General features: G+C 39.9%; 1 protein-coding gene across 4 annotated transcripts in view; it reads left to right on the top strand.

The window, feature by feature from the left end:
• The window catches only part of LOC124393152 (rab GTPase-activating protein 1), a 71,707-nt gene that overhangs the window by 41,506 nt on the left and 3,024 nt on the right, over positions 1–27,177 (top strand). For 3 of the 4 annotated variants that reach the window (XM_046860620.1, XM_046860618.1, XM_046860617.1), the window contains 12 exons: positions 8,498–8,611; positions 10,348–10,422; positions 10,718–10,843; positions 11,406–11,549; positions 11,659–11,700; positions 11,955–12,083; positions 17,228–17,320; positions 19,494–19,604; positions 19,696–19,800; positions 22,184–22,267; positions 22,805–22,876; positions 27,026–27,177. The exon at positions 27,026–27,177 is cut by the window's right edge and continues 46 nt beyond it. In XM_046860620.1, the coding sequence (XP_046716576.1) occupies positions 8,498–8,611; positions 10,348–10,422; positions 10,718–10,843; positions 11,406–11,549; positions 11,659–11,700; positions 11,955–12,083; positions 17,228–17,320; positions 19,494–19,604; positions 19,696–19,800; positions 22,184–22,267; positions 22,805–22,876; positions 27,026–27,177 (1,247 nt within the window). Of the gene's footprint in view, positions 1–8,497; positions 8,612–10,347; positions 10,423–10,717; positions 10,844–11,405; positions 11,550–11,658; positions 11,701–11,954; positions 12,084–14,227; positions 14,984–17,227; positions 17,321–19,493; positions 19,605–19,695; positions 19,801–22,183; positions 22,268–22,804; positions 22,877–27,025 lie in introns of those variants that run through there. The other variant, XM_046860619.1, reaches the window with a different exon arrangement.

The raw sequence follows: 27,177 nt of genomic DNA, 5'->3' as shown, positions 1-27,177 counted from the left end.
GATTTTGTGGAGATTTAGAGCTACGAGGGTGTTGGTAAAGTGAGCTACTGGTGTAGTTGATGTGAGTCCAAAGTGTCCACAAACATTTGGTCCTGTAGTGTGTTTAATATGCTGATATTTTGTTTATATGCTGGTGTTTGTACTGGATTTCCACTTTATATTTAGTTGGGAAAATTGCAATGTTGGTGGTTTAATAGTTTTTCCTGGATGGTGATTGGACGGCAGATTGTTGTTGTTTTTTCTTTATCCGACATACCAAAAACTTTTTACGAGATCCGTTTTATTATTTATTTTAAACAATCGATCTAACCATCAGTTCACCTCGGTTTCTTTTCTGTTTTTTCGGAGCGTCGAGACTTTGAGGAAATTCGAGGCCAAAGGTTTCTGTGTTGATGTCATTTTTTTATTTACGTTCTGATGCCAGCGTTCTCGAGTTCCCTTTTTGTTTTTTGTTCTTTCTCCGATGCCAAAGGTTTTTTTTTTGTTGTTGTTGTTCCTGTGGGGAAAAACCGCTCTGTTCTTGCAATCAAAGTCAAGGGCTAGTCCTCTCCAGGGAGGTTCTCGCTCAGTCCCATGCTGCCCTGCCGTATTAGGACGTGAGACCATTGCTAAGGCTCGGGCTGGAACTGCATGTGTGTGTTCACTGCAATAAAAACACACACTTTACAGTCAGATCTGATTTGTTGTGCATATCCAGTTTGCTTATGTACATTTTTTCAGAATTAAATTTGACAGAGAATCTGATTGGTCCTTTAAATGGTCCTATTATTATTATTATTATTATTATTATTATTATTATTATTATTATTATTATTATTATTATTATTATTATTATTATTATTATTATTATTATTATTATTATTATTATTATTATTATTATTATTATTATTATTATTATTATTATTATCTTTTTTTTTCTTCATCCCCTCCAAAAAATAAAGTGTGTTCCAATTGTAGGTTGTTGTTTTTTTGCTCCACAATGAAAGCGAACATTAGAAGCTGTAAAGTGTGGAGTGTGTGTGAGCTGCTCTACTGTACCTGTTTTATAACCATGTCATGTATGATTAAGTGTCAATAACTGCCTGTGCTCTTCATACTCTGGTTATTTCTGCACTGAGGAAATAAATGTGATCCTGACAGTTGTTGTTGTTGTTGTTGTGTGTGTGGTGTGTGCTAGGCGTGACACCGTGTCGTTATTTAACTCGTCTTGTGATCTGCAGTGTCATCGAGTGCGTAATGGCGGTAAAGTGCTGAGTGTAAAAAGGCGCTCAAACTCGCCGGCGTACCGGAATATTCTCACCCCATTAACTGTGTGACGTCTCCTCCAGCTCTCCTCCAAACACTGATAGATTACAGAGAACAGGAAGAAGCATCTCTCTCTCTCTCTCTCTCTCTCTCTCTCTCTCTCTCTCTCTCACTCACTCACTTTAATCACAGGATCTCTCTCTCGTTCTCTCTCGCTTTTTCTCATATCTCTATTACTTCTCTCTCCCATCCCTTTCTTTACTCTCTCAAAACCTTCTACTTTTTCTCTCTCTCTCTCTCTCTCTTTTTTTCTTCTACTTTTTCTCTCTTTTAACTCTCCCTGTATTGTATCCACTCCCCAAATGCTTCTCTTCTGGTTCTTTCATTTTCTCCACTTTGTTCTATCTTTCTCTTTCTGTTACACACACACACACACACACACACACACACACACACACACACACACACACACACACACACACACACACACACACACGCTCCCCAGAGTCTTTCATCAGACCAGTTCCAGGTTTTATAATCAGCTCAGCCGAAGAAAAACAGAAGGCCATTTTTGCCCATTGTTGTCGTTCAGGAAGAACAATCTAGACGAGAAAAGTGCAGCTTTTCCCACGGACACCTACCTCCCTCCCTCCCGTCCTCTCTCCCTCTCGTCCTCTCTCCCTCTGTCCTCTTCTGTCCCGCGCTGTTCTTCCTCCCTCCGTTCTCCTCTGTCCATCTTCCTCTGTCCTCCCCCGTCTCACTCTGTCCTCCTCTCTCCGTGCTCCCTCTATCCTCCCTCCATCCTCCTCACCCACATTAACACCCCAAGCACACCATATCAACTTTACTACATTTTTAACACAAGTGAAGGAAAAACTTTTAATACTTTATATCAGGGGGAAATTCCAGGAGGAAACTTTCTCTCTATTTCTGTATCCATCTATCTATCATCTTTTCATTCATTCTTCCACCCATCCATTAGTACAGCCAGCCATCTAGCTATCGTCTATCCATTCATCCACCCATCCATTTATAGAGCCATTCATCTATCTATCATCTATTTATCCATTCATTCATTCACAAATCTATTTATTCACTAATCTATTCACTCATTTATTCATCCATCCGTTTATGTATTTATCCATCCATTAATTGGCTTGCTTATTTGTTGTTCTTGTATCTGTTCATTCATTTATCTGTTTGTTTATTTACTTACTCATTAAAAACATGTTATCGGTTTACTAATTTGTTATTGTTTAATTTTCATCGTGTGTGTTTGTGTGTGTGTGTGTGTGTGTGTGTGTGTGTGCGTGCGTGCGCCACATTTTAGAAATTCACAGGAAAAACGTTTCTTCCCGCGTTGTTTCCGTATTATTTTTACTGCCCGGTTTTCGAATCGCCGTGGCGACGTCGAGGAAAAGCATCGAGTTGACTGAGACTGGACAGATGTTTGTTTCGAGTTCAACAGGTCACATGACACATTTCAGATGCAGTTTTTCAGATGCTGGAAAACAATGGCAAAAAATGTAGAGAAAAGGATTGAGGGGGAAATAAAACAGTTTTTTTTTTATTAATAAAAACTGTAATCGTTAGGAAAACAGCCTTCAGGGTGGTTACAGTAAAGCCACATTGTTGATTCATTTCCTACACACACACACACACACACACACACACACACACACACTGGAGTTTATTACTAAATTCTCTCATTTAACATTGTATAATGAAAAGTAACACACCATTAGTTTTGTTTGGATTTGCGTGAACTCAGTGTGACTGTGTCTAGTTTGCTTTGTAGTCCCCCCCCCACCCCCCATCTATGGCATGATGGGGTGGTAAGTTGGGGGTGGAGGTGGAGGGGTGTTGCTGGTTCTTGGTTCCTGGGAACCCTTGAGTGAAGCTATTAATAGAGGAAGAAGTATCCTGCTGTTTGGCTCCCTCCATTAATTCTTTGTTTCTTCATTTCTTCCTGGCATTCTGTTCGGTCTTGCTTTTGCTTTCTTTACTTCCGCCTTGGAGGTCGAATTAGACGTTTTTTTGGGAGGGTACGCGAGATTCTCATCTCAGCAGCTCCATTAACGCTGAGGCTGGTTCTCTGAAAATAGCCTGTCGACTCGTTTGTAAAGGCCAGGCTGGGTTTTTTTTGGGTTTTTTTGCTAATGAGGTTGTAACAGCGACGTAGCAGTGTTTTTATTTTTAAAGAGAATTCTTTTATTTATCAGATTATCAAACGCAACTGAGGTCAGTTCTGGATGAGTAGAGCTGCATGATGATGACTTAAACGATAAAAGGAGCAAAGTGTTTTCATCATTTAAAAAAAAAAACCAAACAGGAACTACAGACTGTTTTTATGGATTTTGAGAGACACGTCTGTTCCTTTTGTTTTTATGTAACAAACTCTGTGATGTAACAGTTTACTTTGATCAAACACATCTATAATTGTCCAGATGTTCCAATTTATTCAGTATGATGAACAGCTTCACACACACTCAGCATCCGGACACTTGTAAAACTCACCAAAGATGTTCTTCACCAGTTGGAGGTTTCTTGTTCATCCCACAGCAGTTCAGTAGGATTTAGGTGCGTTGACTGGGCAGGTGGTGTCATGATCACTCCAGACGTCTGTTCACTCTCTAAATAACACTTACAGGACTCAGACGTATGATGGAAAGGACATTGTGATGTTGGAAGTTTGGGGTTTGAGGTTCATGTCTCCAAGTTCACATGACTTTTTGAAAGACCACGCAGCAATGATTTACACAATGTCAGATTGATGTGTTTTAGTCAGACGTCTGGTGTTTTCAGGTTGCTGAAGCCGTGTCGTCTTTATGACCATCGTAAGTGTTGGAGAGAGAGAGAGTTCTGAACCTACTTGCTCTCCCGTCTCGGGCATTAATATGTGTTTCGGAGGCGTGGAGACACAGGCGTGGTGTAAAGTGGTGTTGAGCGGAGTCAGCCGAGCGCTTCGGGCTGCAGATGCATTATTTAGGATCTCTTCTCTTCCACGTAAACACATCATCAATAATGAAGAGCGTGGATAATTAATCTTCGAAAAAGGGGGCGACGTTCGGTAAGACCAAAATTTGCCGAGAGCATTCTAAACACTCTGAGCCGGTCTGAGCGAGGGGAACGGGTTCGTCTGTGACGTGACGTGACGTGACTATGGGTGCAGATGTACGCCGGAGGTTTAATAAAACACTTGTCACAAATTATGAGAAAAGAGGGATAAACTGCAGATATGGCAACGTGACGAATTTGAAAATATGTCTAAAATAAATAGGAATGACATGGCTGTGTGTGTGTGTGTGTGTGTGTGTGTGTGTTTGTGTTTGTGTGTGAGAGAGAGAGACAGTGTGCTTTTAAGACACAGGACTCGTGTTTGAGGGAGATGAATAAAACATTGACAGCATACTGAAGAGACCAAGACGGAGATTCCCCATTTCCAGTGCTGCTGACTCATGAGTGTGTGTGTGTGTGTGTGTGTGTGTGTGTGTGTGTGTGTGTGTGTGTGTGTGTGTGAGTGTGAGTGTGTGTGTGAGTGTGTGTGTGTGTGTGTGTGAGTGTGAGTGTGTGTGTGTGTGTGTGTGTGTGTGTGTTTATATTTATGAGGTGTTTCTTGCTGTAGGGGATTTAAAGTCTGTGATGGAGTCTATATGTGCCAGTGTATGTGTTAAGTTTTGCTACGGTTTTATTGTATCGATCAAAAACACATGAGGCAGTGATTAAAATGAATAAAATAAATATAAACAATTCACATATTTGTTTGATTATTTGACATTAAATCTCAGTCAGTGTTCATTACAGTGCTGCTGATGCAGAAGATCAGGGTGGTTGAGAGAACCTGTGATCTGCTACTAACATATTTACAACAGTGAAACACGTAGGAAGTCCTGTAGGATACTTACTTTTCCTATTTAGTCGTTTATAAACGGAATCGATAAACGTACATCTGGAACATCTGTATGAGTTTGAAGCAGCACACTGCAGCTTGGGAGGAAACCACCACGTCCACCACAATCTCAGATGTTCCTCAGAAAAGGGACAGGGTAAGAACTGTTGACCCGCCTACAGTGAAGTCAGGGGTTAAAGATGGAGGATGTTTACGTCTTCTGTCCATGTAATTAAAGTCTTCTGAATGTGAATCCAAGTGCACTTGCTTGTAAGGCAGCAAGTGGAGGTTTGGGGTTGATTAGAGACGGAGCCAATGGTGTGAGAGTCACCTTCCTGAGGTGCTCCTAAATCACTCTGACAGTTAGAGAGAAGGGTGGAGAGAGAACTGTACCTCCGCAACGTGTGTGTGTGTGTGTGTGTGTGTGTGTCTGTGTGTGTGTGTGTGTGTGAGATGTCAGAATGGATTTTTTCCTTTAACATTATTTGAATGTTTATGGTTATGTAACACTGAGGTTCCTGAGTTCCAACATGAATCTATTCAGCATCTGGAACAGGGTGGTGTGATGAAGCAGAGTCACACTCAACACTCTGAAGCAAAGTATTTCCTGGTGTGTTTTATTCCTATTACACCACAGCAATTGGCTGAAAGTCTTTATTAGTTAAAGAACAAGCTCAATGTCTATCATACATTTTTTAATCAGTTTATTCTGTCACTTCATCGTACCGTAACATCGCAACATCGTACCGTAACATCGCAACATCGCAACATCGTACCGTAACATCGCAACATCGTACCGTAACATCGCAACATCGCAACATCGTACCGTAACATCGCAACATCGTACCGTAACATCGCGCTGTAACACTGCAACGAAACACCTTACCGCAAAACCGCACTGTAACACTGTAACATCGCACCGAAACGCAACACCTCACTGTAACACTGTAACATGTTAAAAAGTTGTTTTGTGGCACTTTTAATAATAATAATAATAATAATAATAGTAATAAAAATAATAAAATGAATGAATACTGCTACTACTAATAATAATAATAAACATAATAATGTTAAACTTAGTAACAGTAAAGGTAAAAATAATAATATAAAAATTACCATGATAGATATATACAGGGAGTGCAGAATTATTAGGCAAGTTGTATTTTTGAGGATTAATTTTATTTGAGGATTTAATTTGAACAACAACCATGTTCTCAATGAACACAAAAAACTCATTAATATCAAAGCTGAATATTTTTGGAAGTAGTTTTTAGTTTTAGCTATTTTAGGGGGATATCTGTGTGTGCAGGTGACTATTACTGTGCATAATTATTAGGCAACTTAACAAAAAACAAATTCATACCCATTTCAATTATTTATTTTTACCAGTGAAACCAATATAACATCTCAACATTCACAAATATACATTTCTGACATTCAAAAACCAAACAAAAACAAATCAGTGACCAATATAGCCACCTTTCTTTGCAAGGACACTCAAAAGCCTGCCATCCATGGATTCTGTCAGTGTTTTGATCTGTTCACCATCAACATTGCGTGCAGCAGCAACCACAGCCTCCCAGACACTGTTCAGAGAGGTGTACTGTTTTCCTCCTTGTAAATCGCACATTTGATGATGGACCACAGGTTCTCAATGGGGTTCAGATCAGGTGAACAAGGAGGCCATATCATTAGATTTTCTTCTTTTATACCCTTTCTTGCCAGCCACGCTGTGGAGTACTTGGACGGTGTGATGGAGCATTGTCCTGCATGAAAATCATGTTTTTCTTGAAGGATGCAGACTTCTTCCTGTACCACTGCTTGAAGAAGGTGTCTTCCAGAAACTGGCAGTAGGACTGGGAGTTCAGCTTGACTCCATCCTCAACCCGAAAAGGCCCCACAAGCTCATCTTTGATGATACCAGCCCAAACCAGTACTCCACCTCCACCTTGCTGGCGCCTGAGTCGGACTGGAGCTCTCTGCCCTTTACCAATCCAGCCACGGGCCCATCCATCTGGCCCATCAAGACTCACTCATTTCATCAGTCCATAAAACCTTAGAAAATCAGTCTTGAGATATTTCTTGGCCCAGTCTTGACGCTTTCAGCTTGTGTGTCTTGTTCAGTGGTGGTCGACTTTCTGCCTTTCTTACCTTGGCCATGTCTCTGAGTATTGCACACCTTGTGCTTTTGGGCACTCCAGTGATGTTGCAGCTCTGAAATATGGCCAAACTGGTGGCAAGTGGCATCTTGGCAGCTGCACGCTTGACTTTTCTCAGTTCACGGGCAGTTATTTTGCGCCTTGGTTTTTCCACACGCTTCTTGCGACCCTGTCGACTATTTTGAATGAAACGCTTGATTGTTCGATGATCACGCTCAGAAGCTTGGCTATTTTAAGACTGCTGCATCCTCTGCAATATATCTCACTATTTTTGACTTTTCTGAGCCTGTCAAGTCCTTCTTTTGACCCATTTTGCCAAAGGAAAGGAAGTTGCCTAATAATTATGCACACCTGATATAGGGTGTTGATGTCATTAGACCACACCCTTCTCATTACAGAGATGCACATCACCTAATATGCTTAATTGGTAGTAGGCTTTCCAGCCTATACAGCTTGGAGTAAGACAACATGCATAACGAGGATGATGTGGTCAAAATACTCATTTGCCTAATAATTCTGCACTCCCTGTATAATATATGGCAATATTATAGTAATTATAGTATTGCAATAATTATATATATATATATATATATATATATATATATATATATATATATAATTTTTTTTTTTTTTTTTTATCGCATTTATATTTCATGTTAGGAATGGAGAATAAAATAATTTTGACCTCTTTTTTCTGATCTTGTACAACTAGTTTTTATTGTTCTTAGGTTGTGATCTGTGTGTGTGTGTGTGTGTGTGTGTGTGTGTGTTGTGATGAAGTGACGTAGCAACTACAGAAAAAGAAAGAAGGTTTGGAGAAAAATGTAGTTTTTTTTCCTTCTTCTTTTCAGTGAGGTTCGCTTACTTCAGCAAACAGCTGTCATGTGCACTAAAAAAAGACTTTTGTTTAGACTGAAAAAATCTGTTTCTTCAGCTGTAACTGTGTACAGTCTAGAGAAGGAGTCTGAAGGAATTAACACACACACACACACACACACACACACACACACACACACATCTTAGTAGGGTCACAGTGCTGCTCCATGTTCCTTACAGATGTGAGTCTGTGTCCAGATGTGCTCAGAGCTATGAAGGAAACTGTGTATCCATTTGTTGTCACTTGGAATTATATCTGTGTGTGTGTGTGTGTGTGTGTGTGTGTGTGTGTGTGTGTGTGTGTGTGTGTGTGTGTGTGTGTGTACAGGAATCGCCTCAGGACAGTGCCATCACTCGAGACATTAATCGCACTTTTCCAGCACACGACTACTTTAAGGACACAGGAGGCGACGGTCAGGACTCACTGTACAAGATCTGTAAGGTAAGACACACACACACACACACACACACACACACACACACACACACACACACACACACACACACAGTATTCATATTAAATCTGAATTCTGGTTTCTGATTGGTCAGGTATCAATGTTATAATTTCTATTTTGTTTATTTAGTGGAAGGAGTCTCCAGTTTTAGAGGTCAAGTCTTTTGTCTAACATCATTAAGTGTAACTGTAAATGGATAAAAAGTATGATTGGGTTTTTTTGGGACACCCGACTTTTCCGCTCGCATGCTGGTTTTTCCTCAAACTGTTACCACAAATGTTGGAGACGTCTTCAGATGCTGGAGCATGAAATGGTACCTTTCACTTGAACTAGGAGACCCAAACCTCCTCCAGCATAACAGTGCCCCTCTGCACAAAGCCAGCGCCGTGAAGATATGCTTTCCATGGGTTGGAAATGTGGGGAGGTTCTCCTGTGAAAGACCTTTCCATTATTGAAGTTGATTGTAAACGCTGCCTGCAGCCCAGGACTCTTTACCTTGAGGTGTCCACAAATATTTGCTAGCTCACTTGGGTATAAATGATTACTGTTGCCATAGCAACATTAGTTTGAGATCTTGGCTCTTGGACCTTCTTGTTTAAATGATCATCACAGCTCCCGAGGGTCGTGGACAAGGTGTCCACCAAAGCGCTCGGAGAGACTGAGCATCGATTGTTCCAGGTAAAGTTCTCGCAGACGATTCAGACGAGCAGACGCATACTGTCTGTTTAAAAAAGAAACGTTGTAAGGTCACTAAGTTTGTGGTGGTGATGGAGAACGCAGGAACGAGTGTTTGATTCATGTCTTAAGGCGCCTCTTAATAATTCACCATTCCTCCTCAGTGGTGTTTACCGCCATCACTCAGAGCCGCATGGATTTTTTTTTTCTTTATTGACCTCATCATAATTTAGCTCGCTCCACTGCACGCTCCAGAGAACCCAGGGGACCTCGAGACGGCTCAATTAAGAGTTCACCAGGTTTAATACCAGCACACTTTCCCGCGGTTCTGAGCTCCAAAACTTAGCGTCAAATACAAGTGCAAATATGTAAAGAAAAAAATACATAAACACATATAAAAAGTAGGATTTGTGCTGTGTGTATATTCATATTCAAACTGATGACCAGATGACTCAAATGAGACTCAAACCAGTTCCAGCATGACTGTGCCTCTGTGCACAAAACCAGCTCTTTGAAGATCTGCTTTACACACGTTGGAGTGGAAGATCTCCTGCTATAGAGCTCCAACTCCTACTGAACATGAATGAATGAACTCTGACTGCACCCCAGGAACCTCCTCACCTACATCAGTACCTGACTTCACTAACACACATACGTCTAGTGGAACATCTTCTCAGACGAGTGGAGCTCGTTATAACAGTGACCTCAACGTGGAATTAAATCCTGCATGTATTCATGTATTGTGCCTCTTTAATCACAGTTACGCCCCTCAGCTCTGATTGCATTTCAGTGTAGCACCACTGCAGGACACTGATGATGGAGACACTCACGAATTACATTTCCGAGAGAAAGACAGGGTTTAATCCTTGGAGTGATCCTCCAACATCAGATTCAGATCAGTTGAGCGTAAAGAAAATGCTTATGAAGGCACACTGTAAAACGTAGCATCAAGTGAAATCTCTCATCCGAACGTGTGTCGTCCATGAGGTGTGTGTGATATCACACCGCTTATAACATGCTTATAACACGCGTCTCCCCTCCCCCCCAGGCGTACTCGGTGTACGATGAAGAGATCGGATACTGTCAGGGCCAGTCCTTCCTGGCTGCTGTGCTGCTGCTACACGTGAGTCACATGCTCAGTCCTGGTGGTATGGAATTCTGGGAGATGTAGATTTATTAGCTTGATCATTATGGAGAAGTGTTTACACAGCTGGATCACTTCAGCACTAAAAAAACAAAAAAAACTAAGCAAATGCAGGGACATCAGTTCCAGATGTTCTCTTGTTGCTTGTCTTCAGTTTAATTGATGAAAATTTCAGAAATGAAGAAAATAATTCTCTTTAAAATACTGTTTTTGTGTGTGTGTGTGTGTGTGTGTGTGTGTGTGTGTGTGTGTGTGTGTATACCTGTCAATCCAGATGCCGGAGGAACAGGCATTTAGCGTTCTGGTGAAGATCATGTTTGACTACGGTCTCAGGGAACTCTTCAAACAGAACTTTGAAGACCTACACTGCAAGTTCTTTCAGCTGGAGAGACTCATGCAGGTGTGTGTGTGTGTGTCTGTGTGTGGTTTACCGAGCGCACTGTTGAAGTCTGGATGGTGATTGGTCAGGAGGTGTTGATTAACACAGGTTTATATTACACTTGTTGTTTTACATCATTGTTTCCATGGTAACATCAGTAATGAGAAGTGTATATGATAATTATGGAAGGAGTCTCCAGTTTCAGCAGTTTGTAACAGTCAGAGATCAGGCTTTAATATTCAGTTTCATACTCAGTCTAAAATATTTCTCTTTCCCTCTCTCTCTCTCTTTCTCTCTCTCTCTCATTTTCTATATTTCTTTCTCTCATCGCATCTCTCTGTAATCCTATTTCACTTGCTTCTATCTTATTACTTTCTGTTGTCTTTCTCTCTCTCATCCTGTCTTTCTTTCTTATCCTCTAACTTTCATCCTCTTTCCCTCTCTCTCTCGTTCTCCATCTGTTCTATGTTTTTTTTTTTGGATTCTATCTGCCTTTTTCATTCGTTATTTCATTATTTAATCCTATTTATTTCTCTTTATAATCTAATATCTCTCTCTCTCTCTCTCTCTCTCTCTCTCTCAGGAATACATCCCAGATTTGTACTCTCACTTCTTAAGTATAGGTTTAGAAGCGCACATGTACGCCTCCCAGTGGTTCCTCACGCTCTTTACAGCCAAGTTTCCTCTCTACATGGTGTTTCACATCATCGACCTGCTGCTCTGTGAGGTGAGACTCTGCATCTTCATCATTTCATTTACAAATCATCTTTATTGATCACTGATCAGTTATTATTTCACTCTGATCCTGTCTGAGCTTTTACTTCTGTCTCTTATAGGGGATCAGTGTCATATTTAATGTAGCTCTGGCTTTACTGAAGGTAGAACACACACACACACACACACACACACACACACACACACTTTTAATTGTTTTCATTATTTTCATTTATGTATATTATTATTATTATTATTATTATTATTATTATTATTATTATGGTGGTTTATTAAAGCAGTGGTGGAATTTCAATTAATCAAATACTAAAAGCAATAATTTATAGAAAGTTTAAAAAAATTATACAACATCAAATGAAATGAAGCAATTTATACATTCTCTCATTTTTCTTTCCACCAGACGTCGAAGGATGATCTTCTGCAGGCCGACTTTGAGGGAGCGCTGAAGTTCTTCCGTGTGCCCGTGCCTAAACGATACCGCTCTGAAGAGAACGCCAAGAAGCTCATGGAGCTAGCATGTAGCATGAAGGTAACTCGTGCATCAAACCCGATCATGTATCTGAAATTGTGTGTGTTTATGCATGCACACGCACACACACACACACACACCACATACTGGGGCTGGATACTGACACTGAAACATCAGGTCACAATTATTTATTAGTATGATGTAGAGTTTCCTTTAGTGGCCTATTGAGCATCAGTTTACCTTGAGGATGATACGTACAGGTCCTTCACAGTGACCAGACTGATTCTTGGATGAAAACGTTTCCAGACTCACTCTTTCCTAATCCCCTGAGTGCCTCAATGATACTCAGATCTGCTGACTGCAGGCCATGAATAATAAAACTTCTCTTTCATGTTCACAAAACGTTCTGTGGGTATTGGTGCTTTATTCTGATAAACAGCACCACCTTCAGGTCAGTGCTTGACATGCTTCTCAACAGTGATGCTTCCATTTAGTACAAATTGTGGAATGTTGTGATATTGCAACCCAAACTGTCCCTGATCCATGTTCAGGTGGCAAGACTTGGCAAGACTCCACACTGTAACCTCTGGATGTTTGGATCAACAGTAAAGATGAACTCATCAGAGAACAGTCTCACATTGTCCACAGTTTAAGATTTCTGCTGCTAGCACCACTGAAAACGACGTTTAGCAATGGCATGAATGACCAAACATTTGGTTAGAGCAATGCTCTGGAGCTTCAGACGAACAGCTTAATAGAAACACGTGAGTCAAGGTCAGCATTTATAGTTATAGAAACATTTTTTACGCAATCTGTACGAGTGTCCTGGATGATGTAACTCTACACACCAAACAAACATTTTACATTTATAGATGGTGCCTTTATTCAGAGTGACGTATTTATGTGTCTGAGCAGCATGAATAAGGGCCCTGCTCAAGGGTCAGCTTAGTGCTACTGAGACTCTCAACCTTCCTCTCCAAGTGCAACATCATAACCACTGGTTTACCACTTCCCACACGCTGCCTTGGTCACAGATGCAATTCTGTAGCCTCTTACAAGCTCTGATAGTCTCCTAGTGCATTGTGTGAATTGGAATGTCTTGTTTGTTCAACCTGCATACACTTATGGGGTTTTAATTGTTGCACTGCTTCTCGGTGGCCAGCAGATGGCGCTGTGGTGCAGCGTTAGAGATTTCCCTCTGACACTTTTCGAGTGTCTGTGAGTTCGCTAATCTGATCATTATCTCTTATTAATATCCTATAGGAATTTACTACAGTGATGGAATGTTGGAGCTCTCGTTCTGTTTCTCCCTCTCTCATGCCACAGCATGAAGATGATTTGAAATTAATATGGGATATTAAAAAGATTATTTCATTAAGAAATATAAATCTGGTCTATAGACGTAACGATTCTCTGCACAGCTCTAATGACTAGCAGCAGAGGATCAGATTAGCATTATGACTCCATCATTTTTCCTTCGGTGTGACTGTGCTTCAGAAGAAGATCCATTTGCTAGTTCATGAAGCTGTATGATACGTAAGATGTATGATTTTAATTGGATTAAACAGTGTTTTAAGGAGACATACTTTGATACTCTGTAGATGTAGATACTTATTTGATCATTTTTTTTCCACTTACATCAGGGGTCCCCAAACTACACCCTGTGGGCTGAATACGCCCAAAAATCCATTCCGATAGTTTTTCCGGCTTCTGGCCCTGCTGTCATTACGAGAGCGGCCTCTAGAGGTGAATAACTGACACTACATGCTGTTTGTTTTTACATAAGGTTCTGCTTTAAAAAAGTTCAGCTTTAGCCGACTTACAGCTTCAAGGTTACAATTCTATTCTTTATTCCAAAGCGGCGGAGTCGTACCATGTGCTGAGAGATCAGTCTGTGTTATTATTCATATTTTAGTAATGATGAGGTTCCTTCAGGTTCTTCTTGCTTGATTTATGTTCCTGAAGAACCTTGGAGTCCTGCTCTAAATTGTGAGATGTTTAAAGAGTTGGATTAACACGGTTACCGCTGGTGAACAGTTCAGGAGGTGGAGCTGGATCTGATCCAACTTTTCCTATAATAGGCTTATTCCATAGTGCCTTACTCCAACACTGCTCCACACTGTGGACTTTAAGCTGAACTCCACCCCTGCTTGGAGGAGCTGCATCAGGTCTGACTTCATCTCCTGTTTTTTTTTGTTCTGCAGGAGGATCAGTATCAGACATGTCACACCAGAAGACAAAATATATTTTACAGATGTCTTGGGAATGTCAGAGGAACATCTAGGAAGATCTTGCATAAATATGTTTGTTTACTTAAGGCGTGTTCATGTTTGTTAACATGGAGGGCTGGAAGATGAAAATAAGTGCAGAGGAGGTGTAGAGGGTGCAGCACTGTCACCTGCAGCCTCATTCTGTCAGTGTAGAGACTGCAGCAGGAGGCCAGGTGGCTGTGAAGACATGGGAGCAAAGAGACAACAGCAAGGAAAGATCAAGGACACACACACACACACACACACACACACACACAGGTTATTTGGCTCATATTCATACCCTGTGCGCTCATGCTGATAATGATGAAGTGTTAAATCTCATCATGTGTCACTCTAGACGGTTCTGTTTGCACTTCAGCAGGTCAATTCCTCATGGTTCCTATACTGGGCACCAGGTTCACACACTCTCCAACACAAAGCCCTGATTCTGTCTCTTTCTCTCTCTCTCTCTCTCTCACACACACACACACACACACACACACACACACACACACACACACATACACAAACCTGCCTGAATGCTGAATTCACTGCCTGTATTTAAACACCACCTGAATGCCCTCTTGTAAAAGACACCACACTTGGGTTGCCAGATATAGGGAAAATGTATTTTCCGCTTTTGCAGCCAAAACAGTCGTGAATCCGTCAAACATTAACAGCATGAACTTCTTCAGCAGTTTGAGCTACAGGAGCTCGTCTGTTGGATCAGACCACACGTCCAGCCTTCGCTCCTCACGTGCATCAATGATCCTCGTCCCCCACGACCCTGTCACCGGTTCACCACTGTTCCTTCCTTGAAGCACTTTTAATAGATACTGACCACTGCAGACCAGGAACAGCCCACAAGAGCTGCAGTTTTGGAGAGGCTCTAAACCAGACGTCTAGACGTCACAATTTATCAAACTCGCTCAAATCCTTACGCCCATTTTTTCTGCTTCTAACATCAACTTTGAGAACAAAATGTTTACTTGCTGCTTAATAACAGGTGCCGTGATGTTATAATCTCATAGTTATACCTGATCAGTGTATATATACATACTTATAATCTATTTTTATTATTACATTTACCAATACTTTTGTTTGCTACTTTATACTGTTACTGTATTATGTAAAGTTCTATATGGTTCCATACTGCACTTTACTGTAGCAGTTACTATACAACACTGTATTATACTATACTTTTACTATACTACAGATTAGGAGTATATTAGGATGAATCTCAACCTACTTTCAGTTTTTACTCAAAAATAATGCTTTTAGGAGCAGGAAAGAGTCAGTAGGAGATTACTGAGTGAATGTCAGGACACATTAACGGTTCAGTGATTCCGTAGTTTATAGCTGCTATAACATAACAATATACCAGGATTCACACAGTTAACCCTCATTATAAATGGGGTTATGATGATGTGGCGATAATCACATAAAAATAATCATAAAATAATTTACAGCTGATTTCTTTATAACAGTCTCATTCTCATATTCAGATATTTGGTATATTTACCGAAAAATAGGGTTTTTATGTACTGATGTTTGTTTATATGTTTGGTTATATTCAATATGTAAATATTTGTAATAGATATTTATTTAATCTATAAAAGAAAGTCTTGCACATTTAGACATTCGGGTTAACAAATAAACACGGCTGATACTAACCTGAGGAAAATACACACACACACACACAGACTGACTTGTTCCCTGAGTGTACAGTAAGTGCACATGCCTTGTGTTCTTTCTTTCATATGGCTGTAAGAAGCTGAGAAGAAACGCAGCCTCCTGTAAATAGTGTTTATTTACACCGTCACAAGTATCTACGGCGCTCGCAGTGATCCGGAATGTTCTGACCCGAAATGTTCTGGTGCTGCAAACACAGCAGTGACTTGTCTTTAAATCGCAAGAATTATAAATACAGCCCTGAACTCCGAGTGTGGACTAATTACAGCCTGATGGACTGATTATAGCTTATTAAAACAGCCGTGTTCCAGAGGAGGGGGTCTGTGGCATATCTACAGCATTAAAAAAATATTTTCATGCACAAGAGACTTTTTTTTTGTGTTTTATTAAAATTGTGCAAAACGTTCGAAACGCTGCTGAAACATACAAAAAGAGGCGGAGTTTATGTAAAATGGGTTTATGTGCTGTTTAATGATCTGTCTTGGTTAATTAGTGAGACAGTGGTGCTGGATTTATCATCACTCCTTATTTAAGCTGATTCCATTCAGGAAAAAACGCCCTACCCCTTGCTCGTAACTCCGCCCCCACACTTCCCTGACCCCGCCCCCTTCCTTCCCTAACTCCGCATTTAAGCCTGTAGTCTAAGAGTCTAAGATCTGAGAATTAGTGGTGGGAAGTCATGGGATCAAATTAGTGACTCGGTTCTTTGAAACTCGTTCGTCACAATGAACACATTTTTACTTATTTTGTTCCATTAATCAGAAATCTCAAAATGTTGCATCATCAATAATCAGATCGCCAACACGTCTACATACACCAACTTTGATTATATTTCCAAAAATGTATATATGTGTATGTAACTGCATAGCGTCTGTGTGAGTCTCACGGTAAGAGAACGAACGATTCGGACCAGAAGAGTCTAGAGATGACGAACGAGATTTCCCGATGCTTCGCTCATTTTCCTGTAGAAACTGAATGAATCGCTCTTTGAGACGACTCGTCTAGAGTTGCATTAAAGATTCATTTAAAATGAATCGTTCTTGAACAACTGCTGAGTACTGACTTTTATTTACTGACATTCTGAGCACTTTACTACTAATCGTTATTTTTTGTATTTTTTTTAATCTATTAAATTTTTTATATTATTTAAACTTGAACTAATAATACGTTCTGAGTTTAAGAAATCCTGACACACTGTGCATTATTCTGTCACTCTCTTAGACTTAAGTATAAAAATACCTGTGTGTGTGTGTGTGTTGACAGATCAGTCAAAAGAAACTGAAAAAGTATGAGCGAGAGTATCACACGATGCGAGAGCAACAGGAACAGCAAGAGGCCCCGATTGAGAGATATGAGGTAACGTGTGTGTGTGTGTGTGAGATTGTGCTTATGTCAATGTATGTATATGTATTTGTATGTGTGTTAAAATCATTTAATTTGTGTACATCTCCATCCAAGCACTGTGTGTGGTGTGTGTAGCTCTGTTGTGTAACAGTGTAGAGCTGTACTGTGTTAGCATGCACACTGTGTGTCAGTAGTGAGCAGCAGTCTGAGGGAAAGTCTCACCTCGTGGAGAGAGGGAGTAATAAAAAAAAACAGGAAGGAGAGATGAGTGATTGCTGATAACTGAACTCCATCACTCCTGTCTTTCTCTCAGAGTCTCGTCTCTGCTCAGGAGAACTGAACACACGAGAATCTGTTTCACACTATATTCGGCATGTGGTGTGCCCTGAAAACACTATACACTGTGTTCCCCATATAGGGCACTAGGAAGGGTCCACTGAACATATAGGGCACTAGGAAGGGTCTACTGAACATATAGGGCACTAGGAAGGGTCTACTGAACATATAGGGCACTAGGAACAGTCCACTGAACATATAGGGCATTAGGAAGTGTATCTTGAGCATATAGGGCACTTGGAAGTGTCCACTACTGAACATATAGGGCACTAGGAAGTGTCCACTGAACATATAGGGCACTAGGAAGTGTCCACTACTGAACATATAGGGCACTAGGAAGTGTCCACTGAACATATAGGGCACTAGGAAGTGTCCACTACTGAACATATAGGGCACTAGGAAGTGTCCACTGAACATATAGGGCACTAGGAAGTGTCCACTACTGAACATATAGGGCACTAGGAAGTGTCCACTGAACATATAGGGCACTAGGAAGTGTCCACTGAACATATAGGGCACTAGGAAGTGTCCACTACTGAACATATAGGGCACTAGGAAGTGTCCACTGAACATATAGGGCACTAGGAAGTGTCCACTACTGAACATATAGGGCACTAGGAAGTGTCCACTACTGAACATATAGGGCACTAGGAAGGGTCTACTGAACATATAGGGCACTAGGAACAGTCCACTGAACATATAGGGCATTAGGAAGTGTATCTTGAGCATATAGGGCACTAGGAAGTGTCCACTACTGAACATATAGGGCACTAGGAAGTGTCCACTGAACATATAGGGCACTAGGAAGTGTCCACTACTGAACATATAGGGCACTAGGAAGTGTCCACTGAACATATAGGGCACTAGGAAGTGTCCACTACTGAACATATAGGGCACTAGGAAGTGTCCACTGAACATATAGGGCACTAGGAAGTGTCCACTACTGAACATATAGGGCACTAGGAAGTGTCCACTGAACATATAGGGCACTAGGAAGTGTCCACTGAACATATAGGGCACTAGGAAGTGTCCACTACTGAACATATAGGGCACTAGGAAGTGTCCACTGAACATATAGGGCACTAGGAAGTGTCCACTACTGAACATATAGGGCACTAGGAAGTGTCCACTACTGAACATATAGGGCACTAGGAAGGGTCTACTGAACATATAGGGCACTAGGAACAGTCCACTGAACATATAGGGCATTAGGAAGTGTATCTTGAGCATATAGGGCACTAGGAAGTGTCCACTACTGAACATATAGGGCACTAGGAAGTGTCCACTACTGAACATATAGGGCACTAGGAAGTGTCCACTACTGAACATATAGGGCACTAGGTAGTGTCCACTGAACATATAGGGCACTAGGAAGTGTCCACTGAACATATAGGGCACTAGGAAGTGTCCACTACTGAACATATAGGGCACTAGGAAGGGTCTGCTGAACACTAGTTAGGGCAAAAGATTGTGTAAATTGCCATATGGGGCACTATTTAGGGTTTATTTGGGTTTAAATTGCACATATAGAATTTAAAGTAAATTTGCTAAACATATAAATGTCTTAATAAAATTGTAAGGATGCAGTGATGTTTAATGTGTAAATCCTGATCAGGAATAACGTGCGTGGAGAAACAGGTGTGCACTGAGTGCAGAACGTTCCTGATGTTCAGGCTTAACCCGAGCGTGTTGTGGTGTATGTGTAGTGTGTGTTGGGATACACGGTTTAACGAGCATTTTCAAAGGTTGCTCTGTTTACTGGCATAGTTAACGATTACACACACACACACACACACACAGTCAGTCACAAGATGAGCAAGTCACACGATCTCTGTTCTCTCGTCTGCAGAGGGAGAATCGGCGTCTTCAGGAAGCCAACATGCGTCTGGAGCAGGAGAACGATGATCTCGCTCACGAGCTGGTCAGCAGTAAGATCTCACTCAGGAAAGACCTGGACAATGTGAGTCGCTCACCCTGAGATCCTTCAAAATCCATACTGGTGCCCTGTTGTCACCAGTTTAAAAAGTGTGTGCGTGTGTGTGTGGGTTTAGGCAGAGGAGAAGGCCGACGCCTTAAACAAAGAGCTCCTCATCACGAAACAGAAGCTGATTGACTCTGAGGACGAGAAGAGACGGCTGGAGGACGAAGCGGCTCAGGTCAGCTACGTTGTCTCTGTTCCTCCTGAGGGAAATCATCACACCATCACAGTGTATCTCAGTATATATTTTTCATTCTACATCCTTCGCTCTTGTGTTAGAACCTCAAGTTCTCCAGGGCAGGTTCTGTGGATTAAAACCAGATCTCATGAGACCTGAGCTCATATTTTGACGGTCGTGTCCTCAGAAAGAGGAGCCGTGGGGCATGCGTGGGATAAATCTGAGAATGATTTCCCTTGTGTGTGTGTGTGTGTGTGTGTGTGTGTGTGTGTGTGTGTGTGTGTGTGTGTGTTTAAAATATACACACACGTAAATGTCTGTTTCTTCTGCCCTCATAAATATTTTGGAAAGTATCATATAAATCGTAATAATTATGGTCACGACACCGACTTTAACATTCTATAGACAAAAGTTTGTGGACACCAGATTTTCTTATTAGTAAGTCATAATGAGCTCCACTCTTCTGGGAAGATGTTCTACTAGATTTTGTGGAGATTTCTGGATATTTACTCAGACATGAGGGTGTTAGTAAAGTCAGGTATTGAGAAGGTAGAAACATTTCGTGCTCCTGCATCCAAAAACACGTCCTATACAATTGTGTGCCTCCAAGTTTGTTGGAACATTTTGGGGGAAAATCGTTTTTTTATTTTTTAATTTGTGCAGTTATATGCATTAAATCCGCATGACGGCGAAGTGACATGGTGACGTGATGCGGAGGATCGTTTCCCCGTAACAGCACATTTATAGTTACATTTAATATCTCCAAAGTCTACAAAACTGGTTACTTCCTGTTCTCACTTACTACACATCAGCTATAAATGTTTGGAGCAATTTTTATTCTCATTAGCATATCATTAGCATAATATCACATTCAAACACAAATATAAGTTTCCATTCGAACTCATTCTGCGAACGGACTGGAAGATAATTGCGCTTTAAAATGTCACCGCTGAGCCTCGAACACGGCCGGCAGCTCAGCCCGAGGTTATGTACGCAATTATGTACGCGTTTTTTAATGCGTAACGACTCTCCAGGTCTAATCCGAGAGTCTGCGCTGTGTTTTAAAGCCGTAATCGCTCTCTGGATGTGAGGGGGTTTTTATTTTTATCCTTCAGCACTTCAGTGAAAAGCGTCGGCTCTGTAAATGACACAAGATGATTTTATATAAATTGCTTTAATTTGACTGGAAAGAGGAAACGAAGGTCTGAGGTGAGAGGGAAGTGTGTGTGGCGTCCTTTCTGCTTTCTGTTCCAATCCATAGTGCTGGATATGACTGACACTGTGGCAGATTCTGTCCAATTACTGGTGTGTGTGTGTGTGTGTGTGTGTGAGAAACACAGTGACAGCATTTGCACAAGGGTTTGACACTCGGTGCTTTAAAATAAGTAAAGAATAAGATTGTGTTCCTGTTGCAGTAAAATCCTGAGTTCCAGAGCTACACACAGCACCCTGAAGTTGATTATTTTACCGTAACAACGCGCCCCTGAGTGATTCCTTCCTCTTAAACGCCAATTTACTGATAATAAACTGATATATTTGATTTCAAAGGGTTTGGGGACAAGTTCTGTTTAAAAGAAAGTATTTTATTTCTCTTTTTATCATTTCCACACAATCACCTTCAGAATATTCGCCTTGCACAGCAGTACAGCACCACCGGAGACATATCTAGTGAGTAGGGTGGGAGCGGAGGTGAGATCATGTTAGTTCACGTGTGAGGAGGAGCTCGCTGATGGTGCGCACGTGGTCAGAATAGCAGACGTGATAACGCACGTGTTCAGAACAGCACCATTCGCACTGCTCCAGATGTACACAGGACCATGTCTTTTGGCACACTGACGACTGAAGGTCGGTGCTCCCTGTGACTGTGCGTGCAGCCTCGTGCTGCCATCTGTTGGTGTGTTACAGAACTATTCTTGAACCTTTTTGATACCACCCCGTATTTGTTAAAAAAAAAAAAAAAAAAAAACACATCAAAAGGTTCTGTCTATTTAAAGTTGCATTTCATGTCCATTAAAACAGATGACTTGTGTTTTATCGCAGTTCTGACGACACTGTGAGCTCTGGATTCTGATTAGTCTGAACGTGGAACTCCTGCGGTCCCTTTCTGTAACTCGTAAACTGTTTTTCAGCAACGATTTTTGGGGTTGGGTCGGGTCGTATTATAAGTGAAGATCTAATTTGTTCCACAAGCAATAAATGTAACTATAAAACGGATAAAACGTACGATTTTTCTTTTTTCTTCAGCACTTTAGCTCCAATTCACTTCCCTTTACTTCTCATCAGTTCAGAAAGTTGGGTTTGTCCTGGAAGTCTGTTCTAAAGTAAGTGTGTGTGTGTGTGTGTGTGTGTGTGTGTGTGTGTGTGTGTGTGTCCGTGTCCTTAGCTGAAGGAGATGTGCCGAAGGGAGCTGGACAAATCGGAGCTGGAGATCAAAAAGAACGGATCCATCATCGGTGAATACAAACAGGTCAGTGTATATACACACACACACACACACACACACACACACACACACACACACAGTATTATTAATAAACTAACCAATCACAAGCAGGCTTTATATGTGCCATCAATGGTGGATCTCTAGAATGTAAATATAATCAGTGAGGGAACTTTTTTTTTTCTCTATCATGGTTTTATATAAAGTAACGAGGGTAAGGGGCGGGGTTAAGGGGCGGGGTTAATACTAATAATGTATGATATAGAGAATGATTGGTGTCCTTATGTTTGTTTGAATAGTTTGTCCGCAAGTAAGTACAAATTTGATTTAGAAAATCAAAACACTGAAATGCAGTTGGTTAACATTTTAGCTATTCTGGATTTTTTAAGTCATTTTGCTGCTTTCTGATTGGATAAACTCAGACAGCTCTCATGAATTATTCATGAATTTCCTGTTTTCCGTTTTCCACATTATGTACAGCTCTGTTTATAAATAGTGTGTGTGTGTGTGTGTGTGTGTGTGTGTGTGTGTGTGTGTGTGTGTGTGTGTGTGTGTGTGTCTTAGATCTGCTCCCAGCTGAGTGAAAGACTTGAGAAACAGCAGACGGTTAACAAAGGAGAGCTGGAGAAGATCCGAGTGAGTACATCCTCAACTTATTTATCTTAATTACGTCCTGATGGCTGTAGCTCCTGAAGTGCATCGACGCAACACGCTAATGAGGACGTTTATTCAGTATCAGCATCTGTGAGGATCAGCACCAGAGACTGTTGGGGCAGAACTTCTCATAATATACATACACTTTATATTAACTTTTGGGTTCCTGCACCAGAATCTGCCTTTTTGTTTTAGTGTGTGATGTGTGTTTTAGTTTGATGTTTGTTTTAGTTTGATGTTTGTTTTAGTGTGTGATGTTTGTTTTAGTGTTTGTTTTAGTGTGTGATGTTTGTTTTAGTGTGTGTGTTGGTTTAATGTTTGTTTTAGTGTGTGATGTCTGTTTTAGTGTGTGTTTTAGTTTGATGTGTTTTAGTGTGTGATGTTTGTTTTAGTGTGTGTTTTAGTTTGATGTGTGTTTTAGTGTGTGATGTGTGTTTTAGTTTGATGTGTGTTTTAGTGTGTGATGTTTGTTTTAGTGTTTGTTTTAGTGTGTGATGTGTTTTAGTTTGATGTGTGTTTTAGTGTGATGTTTTAGTGTTTGTTTTAGTGTGTGATGTTTGTTTTAGTGTGTTTTAGTTTGATGTTTGTTTTAGTGTGTGATGTTTGTTTGTTTTAGTGTGTGATGTTTTAGTGTGATGTTTGTGTTTGTTTTAGTGTGTGATGTTTGTTTTAGTGTGTGATGTGTGTTTTAGTGTGTGATGTTTGTTTTAGTGTGTGATGTTTGTGTTTGTTTTAGTGTGTGATGTTTTAGTGTGATGTTTGTTTTAGTGTGATGTTTGTGTTTGTTTTAGTGTGTGATGTTTTAGTGTGTGATGTTTGTTTTAGTGTGTGATGTTTGTGCTTGTTTTAGTGTGTGATGTTTTAGTGTGATGTTTGTTTTAGTGTGATGTGTGTTTTAGTGTGTGATGTTTGTTTTAGTGTGTGATGTTTGTGTTTGTTTTAGTGTGTGATGTTTTAGTGTGTGATGTTTGTTTTAGTGTGTGATATTTGTTTTAGTGTGTGTTTTAGTTTCATGTTTGTTTTAGTGTGATGTTTGTTTTAGTGTGTGATGTTTGTTTGTTTTAGTGTGTGATGTTTTAGTGTGTGATGTTTGTGTTTGTTTTAGTGTGTGATGTTTGTTTTAGTGTGTGATGTGTGTTTTAGTGTGTGATGTTTGTTTTAGTGTGTGATGTTTGTGTTTGTTTTAGTGTGTGATGTTTTAGTGTGTGATGTTTGTTTTAGTGTGTGATGTTTGTTTTAGTGTGATGTTTGTTTTAGTGTGTGATGTTTGTGTTTGTTTTAGTGTGTGATGTTTGTTTTAGTGTGTGATGTTTGTGTTTGTTTTAGTGTGTAATATTTGTTTTAGTGTGTTTTAGTGTGTGATGTTCGTGTTTGTTTTAGTGTGTGATGTTTGTTTTAGTGTGTGTTGGTTTGATGTTTGTTTTAGTGTGATGTGTGTTTTAGTGTGTTTTAGTTTGTGTGTTTTAGTGTGTGATGTTTGTTTTAGTGTGTGTTTTAGTTTGATGTGTGTTTTAGTGTGTGATGTGTGTTTTAGGTTGATGTGTGTTTTAGTGTGTGATGTTTGTTTTAGTGTTTGTTTTAGTGTGTGATGTTTGTTTTAGTGTGTGATGTGTTTTAGTGTGTGATGTTTGTTTTAGTGTGATGTTTGTGTTTGTTTTAGTGTGTGATGTTTTAGTGTGTGATGTTTGTTTTAGTGTGTGATGTTTGTTTGTTTTAGTGTGATGTTTGTGTTTGTTTTTAGTGATGTTTGTTTTAGTGTGTGATGTTTGTGTTTGTTTTAGTGTGTAATATTTGTTTTAGTGTGTTTTAGTGTGTGATGTCGTGTTTGTTTTAGTGTGTGATGTTTGTTTTAGTGTGTGTTGGTTTGATGTTTGTTTTAGTGTGTGATGTCTGTTTTAGTGTGTGTTTTAGTTTGTGTGTTTTAGTGTGTGATGTTTGTTTTAGTGTGTTTTAGTTTGATGTGTGTTTTAGTGTGTGATGTGTGTTTTAGTTTGATGTGTGTTTTAGTGTGTGATGTTTGTTTTAGTGTTTGTTTTAGTGTGTGATGTTTGTTTTAGTGTGTGTTTTAGTTTGATGTGTGTTTGTGTGCGATGTTTGTTTTAGTGTTTGTTTTAGTGTGTGATGTTTGTTTTAGTGTGTGTTTTAGTTTGATGTTTGTTTTAGTGTGATATTTGTTTTAGTGTGTGTTTTAGTTTCATGTTTGTTTTAGTGTTTTAGTGTGTGATGTTTGTTTTAGTGTGTTTTAGTGTGTGATGTTTGTTTTAGTGTGTGATGTTTTAGTGTGTGGTGTTTGTGTTTGTTTTAGTGTGTGATGTTTGTTTTAGTGTGTTATGTTTGTTTTAGTGTGTGATGTTTGTGTTTGTTTTAGTGTGTGATGTTTTAGTGTGTAATGTTTGTTTGTTTTAGTGTTTGTTTTAGTGTGATGTTTGTTTTACTGTGTTTTAGTGTGTGATGTTTGTTTTAGTGTGTGTTTTAGTGTGTGATGTTTATTTTAGTGTTTGTTTTAGTCTGTGATGTTTGTTTGTTTTAGTGTGATGTTTTAGTGTGTGATGTTTGTTTTAGTGTGTGTGATGTTTGTTTTAGTGTGTGATGTTTGTTTGTTTTAGTGTGTGATGTTTGTTTTAGTGTGTGATGTTTGTGTTTGTTTTAGTGTGTAATATTTGTTTTAGTGTGTTTGTGTGTGATGTTTGTGTTTGTTTTAGTGTGTGATGTTTGTTTTAGTGTGTGATGTTTGTTTAAGTGTGTGATGTTTGTTTTAGTGTGTGATGTTTGTTTTAGTGTGTGATGTTTGTGTTTGTTTTAGTGTGTAATATTTGTTTTAGTGTGTTTTAGTGTGTGATGTTTGTTTTAGTGTGATGTTTGTGTTTGTTTTAGTGTGTAATGTTTTTGTGTTTAAGTGTGTGATGTTTGTGTTTGTTTTAGTTTGTAATGTTTGTTTGTGTGTTTTAGTGTGTAATGTTTGTTTGTTTTAGTGTTTGTTTTAGTGTGTGATGTTTGTTTTACTGTGTTTTAGTGTGTGATGTTTGTGTTTGTTTTAGTGTGTGATGTTTGTTTTAGTGTGTGTTTTAGTTTGATGTGTGTTTTAGTGTGATGTTTGTGTTTGTTTTAGTGTGTGATGTTTGTTTTAGTGTGTGTTTTAGTGTGTGATGTGTTTTAGTGTGTGATGTTTGTTTTAGTGTGTGTTTTAGTGTGTGATGTTTATTTTAGTGTTTGTTTTAGTGTGTGATGTTTGTGTTTGTTTTAGTGTGTGATGTTTATTTTAGTGTGTGTTTTAGTGTGTGATGTTTATTTTAGTGTTTGTTTTAGTCTGTGATGTTTGTTTGTTTTAGTGTGATGTTTGTTTTAGTGTGTGTTTTAGTGTGATGTTTATTTTAGTGTTTGTTTTAGTGTGTGATGTTTGTTTTAGTGTGTGATGTTTGTTTTAGTGTGTGTTTTAGTGTGTGATGTGTTTTAGTGTGTGATGTTTGTTTTAGTGTGTGTTTTAGTGTGATGTTTATTTTAGTGTTTGTTTTAGTGTGTGATGTTTGTTTTAGTGTGTGATGTTTATTTTAGTGTGTGTTTTAGTGTGTGGTGTGTGTTTTAGTGTGTGATGTTTATTTTAGTGTGTGTTTTAGTGCGTGATGTTTGTTTTAGTGTGTGTTTTAGTGTGTGATGTTTATTTTAGTGTGTTTTAGTGCGTGATGTTTGTTTTGTGAAACGAAAGGGTGGAGTTTAAATGATTTGGGTCTGAATTGAGGGTTCAGTCTCAGGGCTGTTGTCTGATTGGTGGTTTGAGGAGATGATTTATTGTATCCTAATGAGGTGAGGTGTTAAGTGGAGACTCTTGAGTAAATGATGGCCTCTTTAAAGAAGTGGACTTGCCAGGCGGAACATAGATTAGTGTGAGTCTGAAGGCTCACACTGCTAACACCGTGTGTGAGAGTGAGTGTGTGTTTCTCCTGTGGAGAGCATCATCATCTTCATCCCGCTTGTGTTCTCACTGATAAAGAAAACATTGTGTTCAGTTCCGGCCAATTTCCTCACGTTCTTCTCCTGCCTGACACCACGCTGATAAAGAGCACACAATCAGACCACTTTACTCACCTAGTCCTGACACTGATAACACTCCGCTCTGTGTGTGTGTGTGTGTAGGTGAAGGTGGAGGGCTGTGAGAAGTGCAGTGTGCTCTTCAGTAAAGAGGGCCGGCTGAAGACTCTGAGAGTTCCCAAAGAGCTGAATGAGGACGAGACTGATGAGGAGAAAGAAGCTCTGCAGGTGCAGCTCAGGGAGATGGAGCTGGAACT

Source organism: Silurus meridionalis, chromosome 11 (assembly GCF_014805685.1).
Source record: "Silurus meridionalis isolate SWU-2019-XX chromosome 11, ASM1480568v1, whole genome shotgun sequence".
In the NCBI taxonomy this organism is placed as follows: domain Eukaryota; kingdom Metazoa; phylum Chordata; class Actinopteri; order Siluriformes; family Siluridae; genus Silurus; species Silurus meridionalis.
This window is presented reverse-complemented; position numbering and strand designations above follow the sequence as displayed.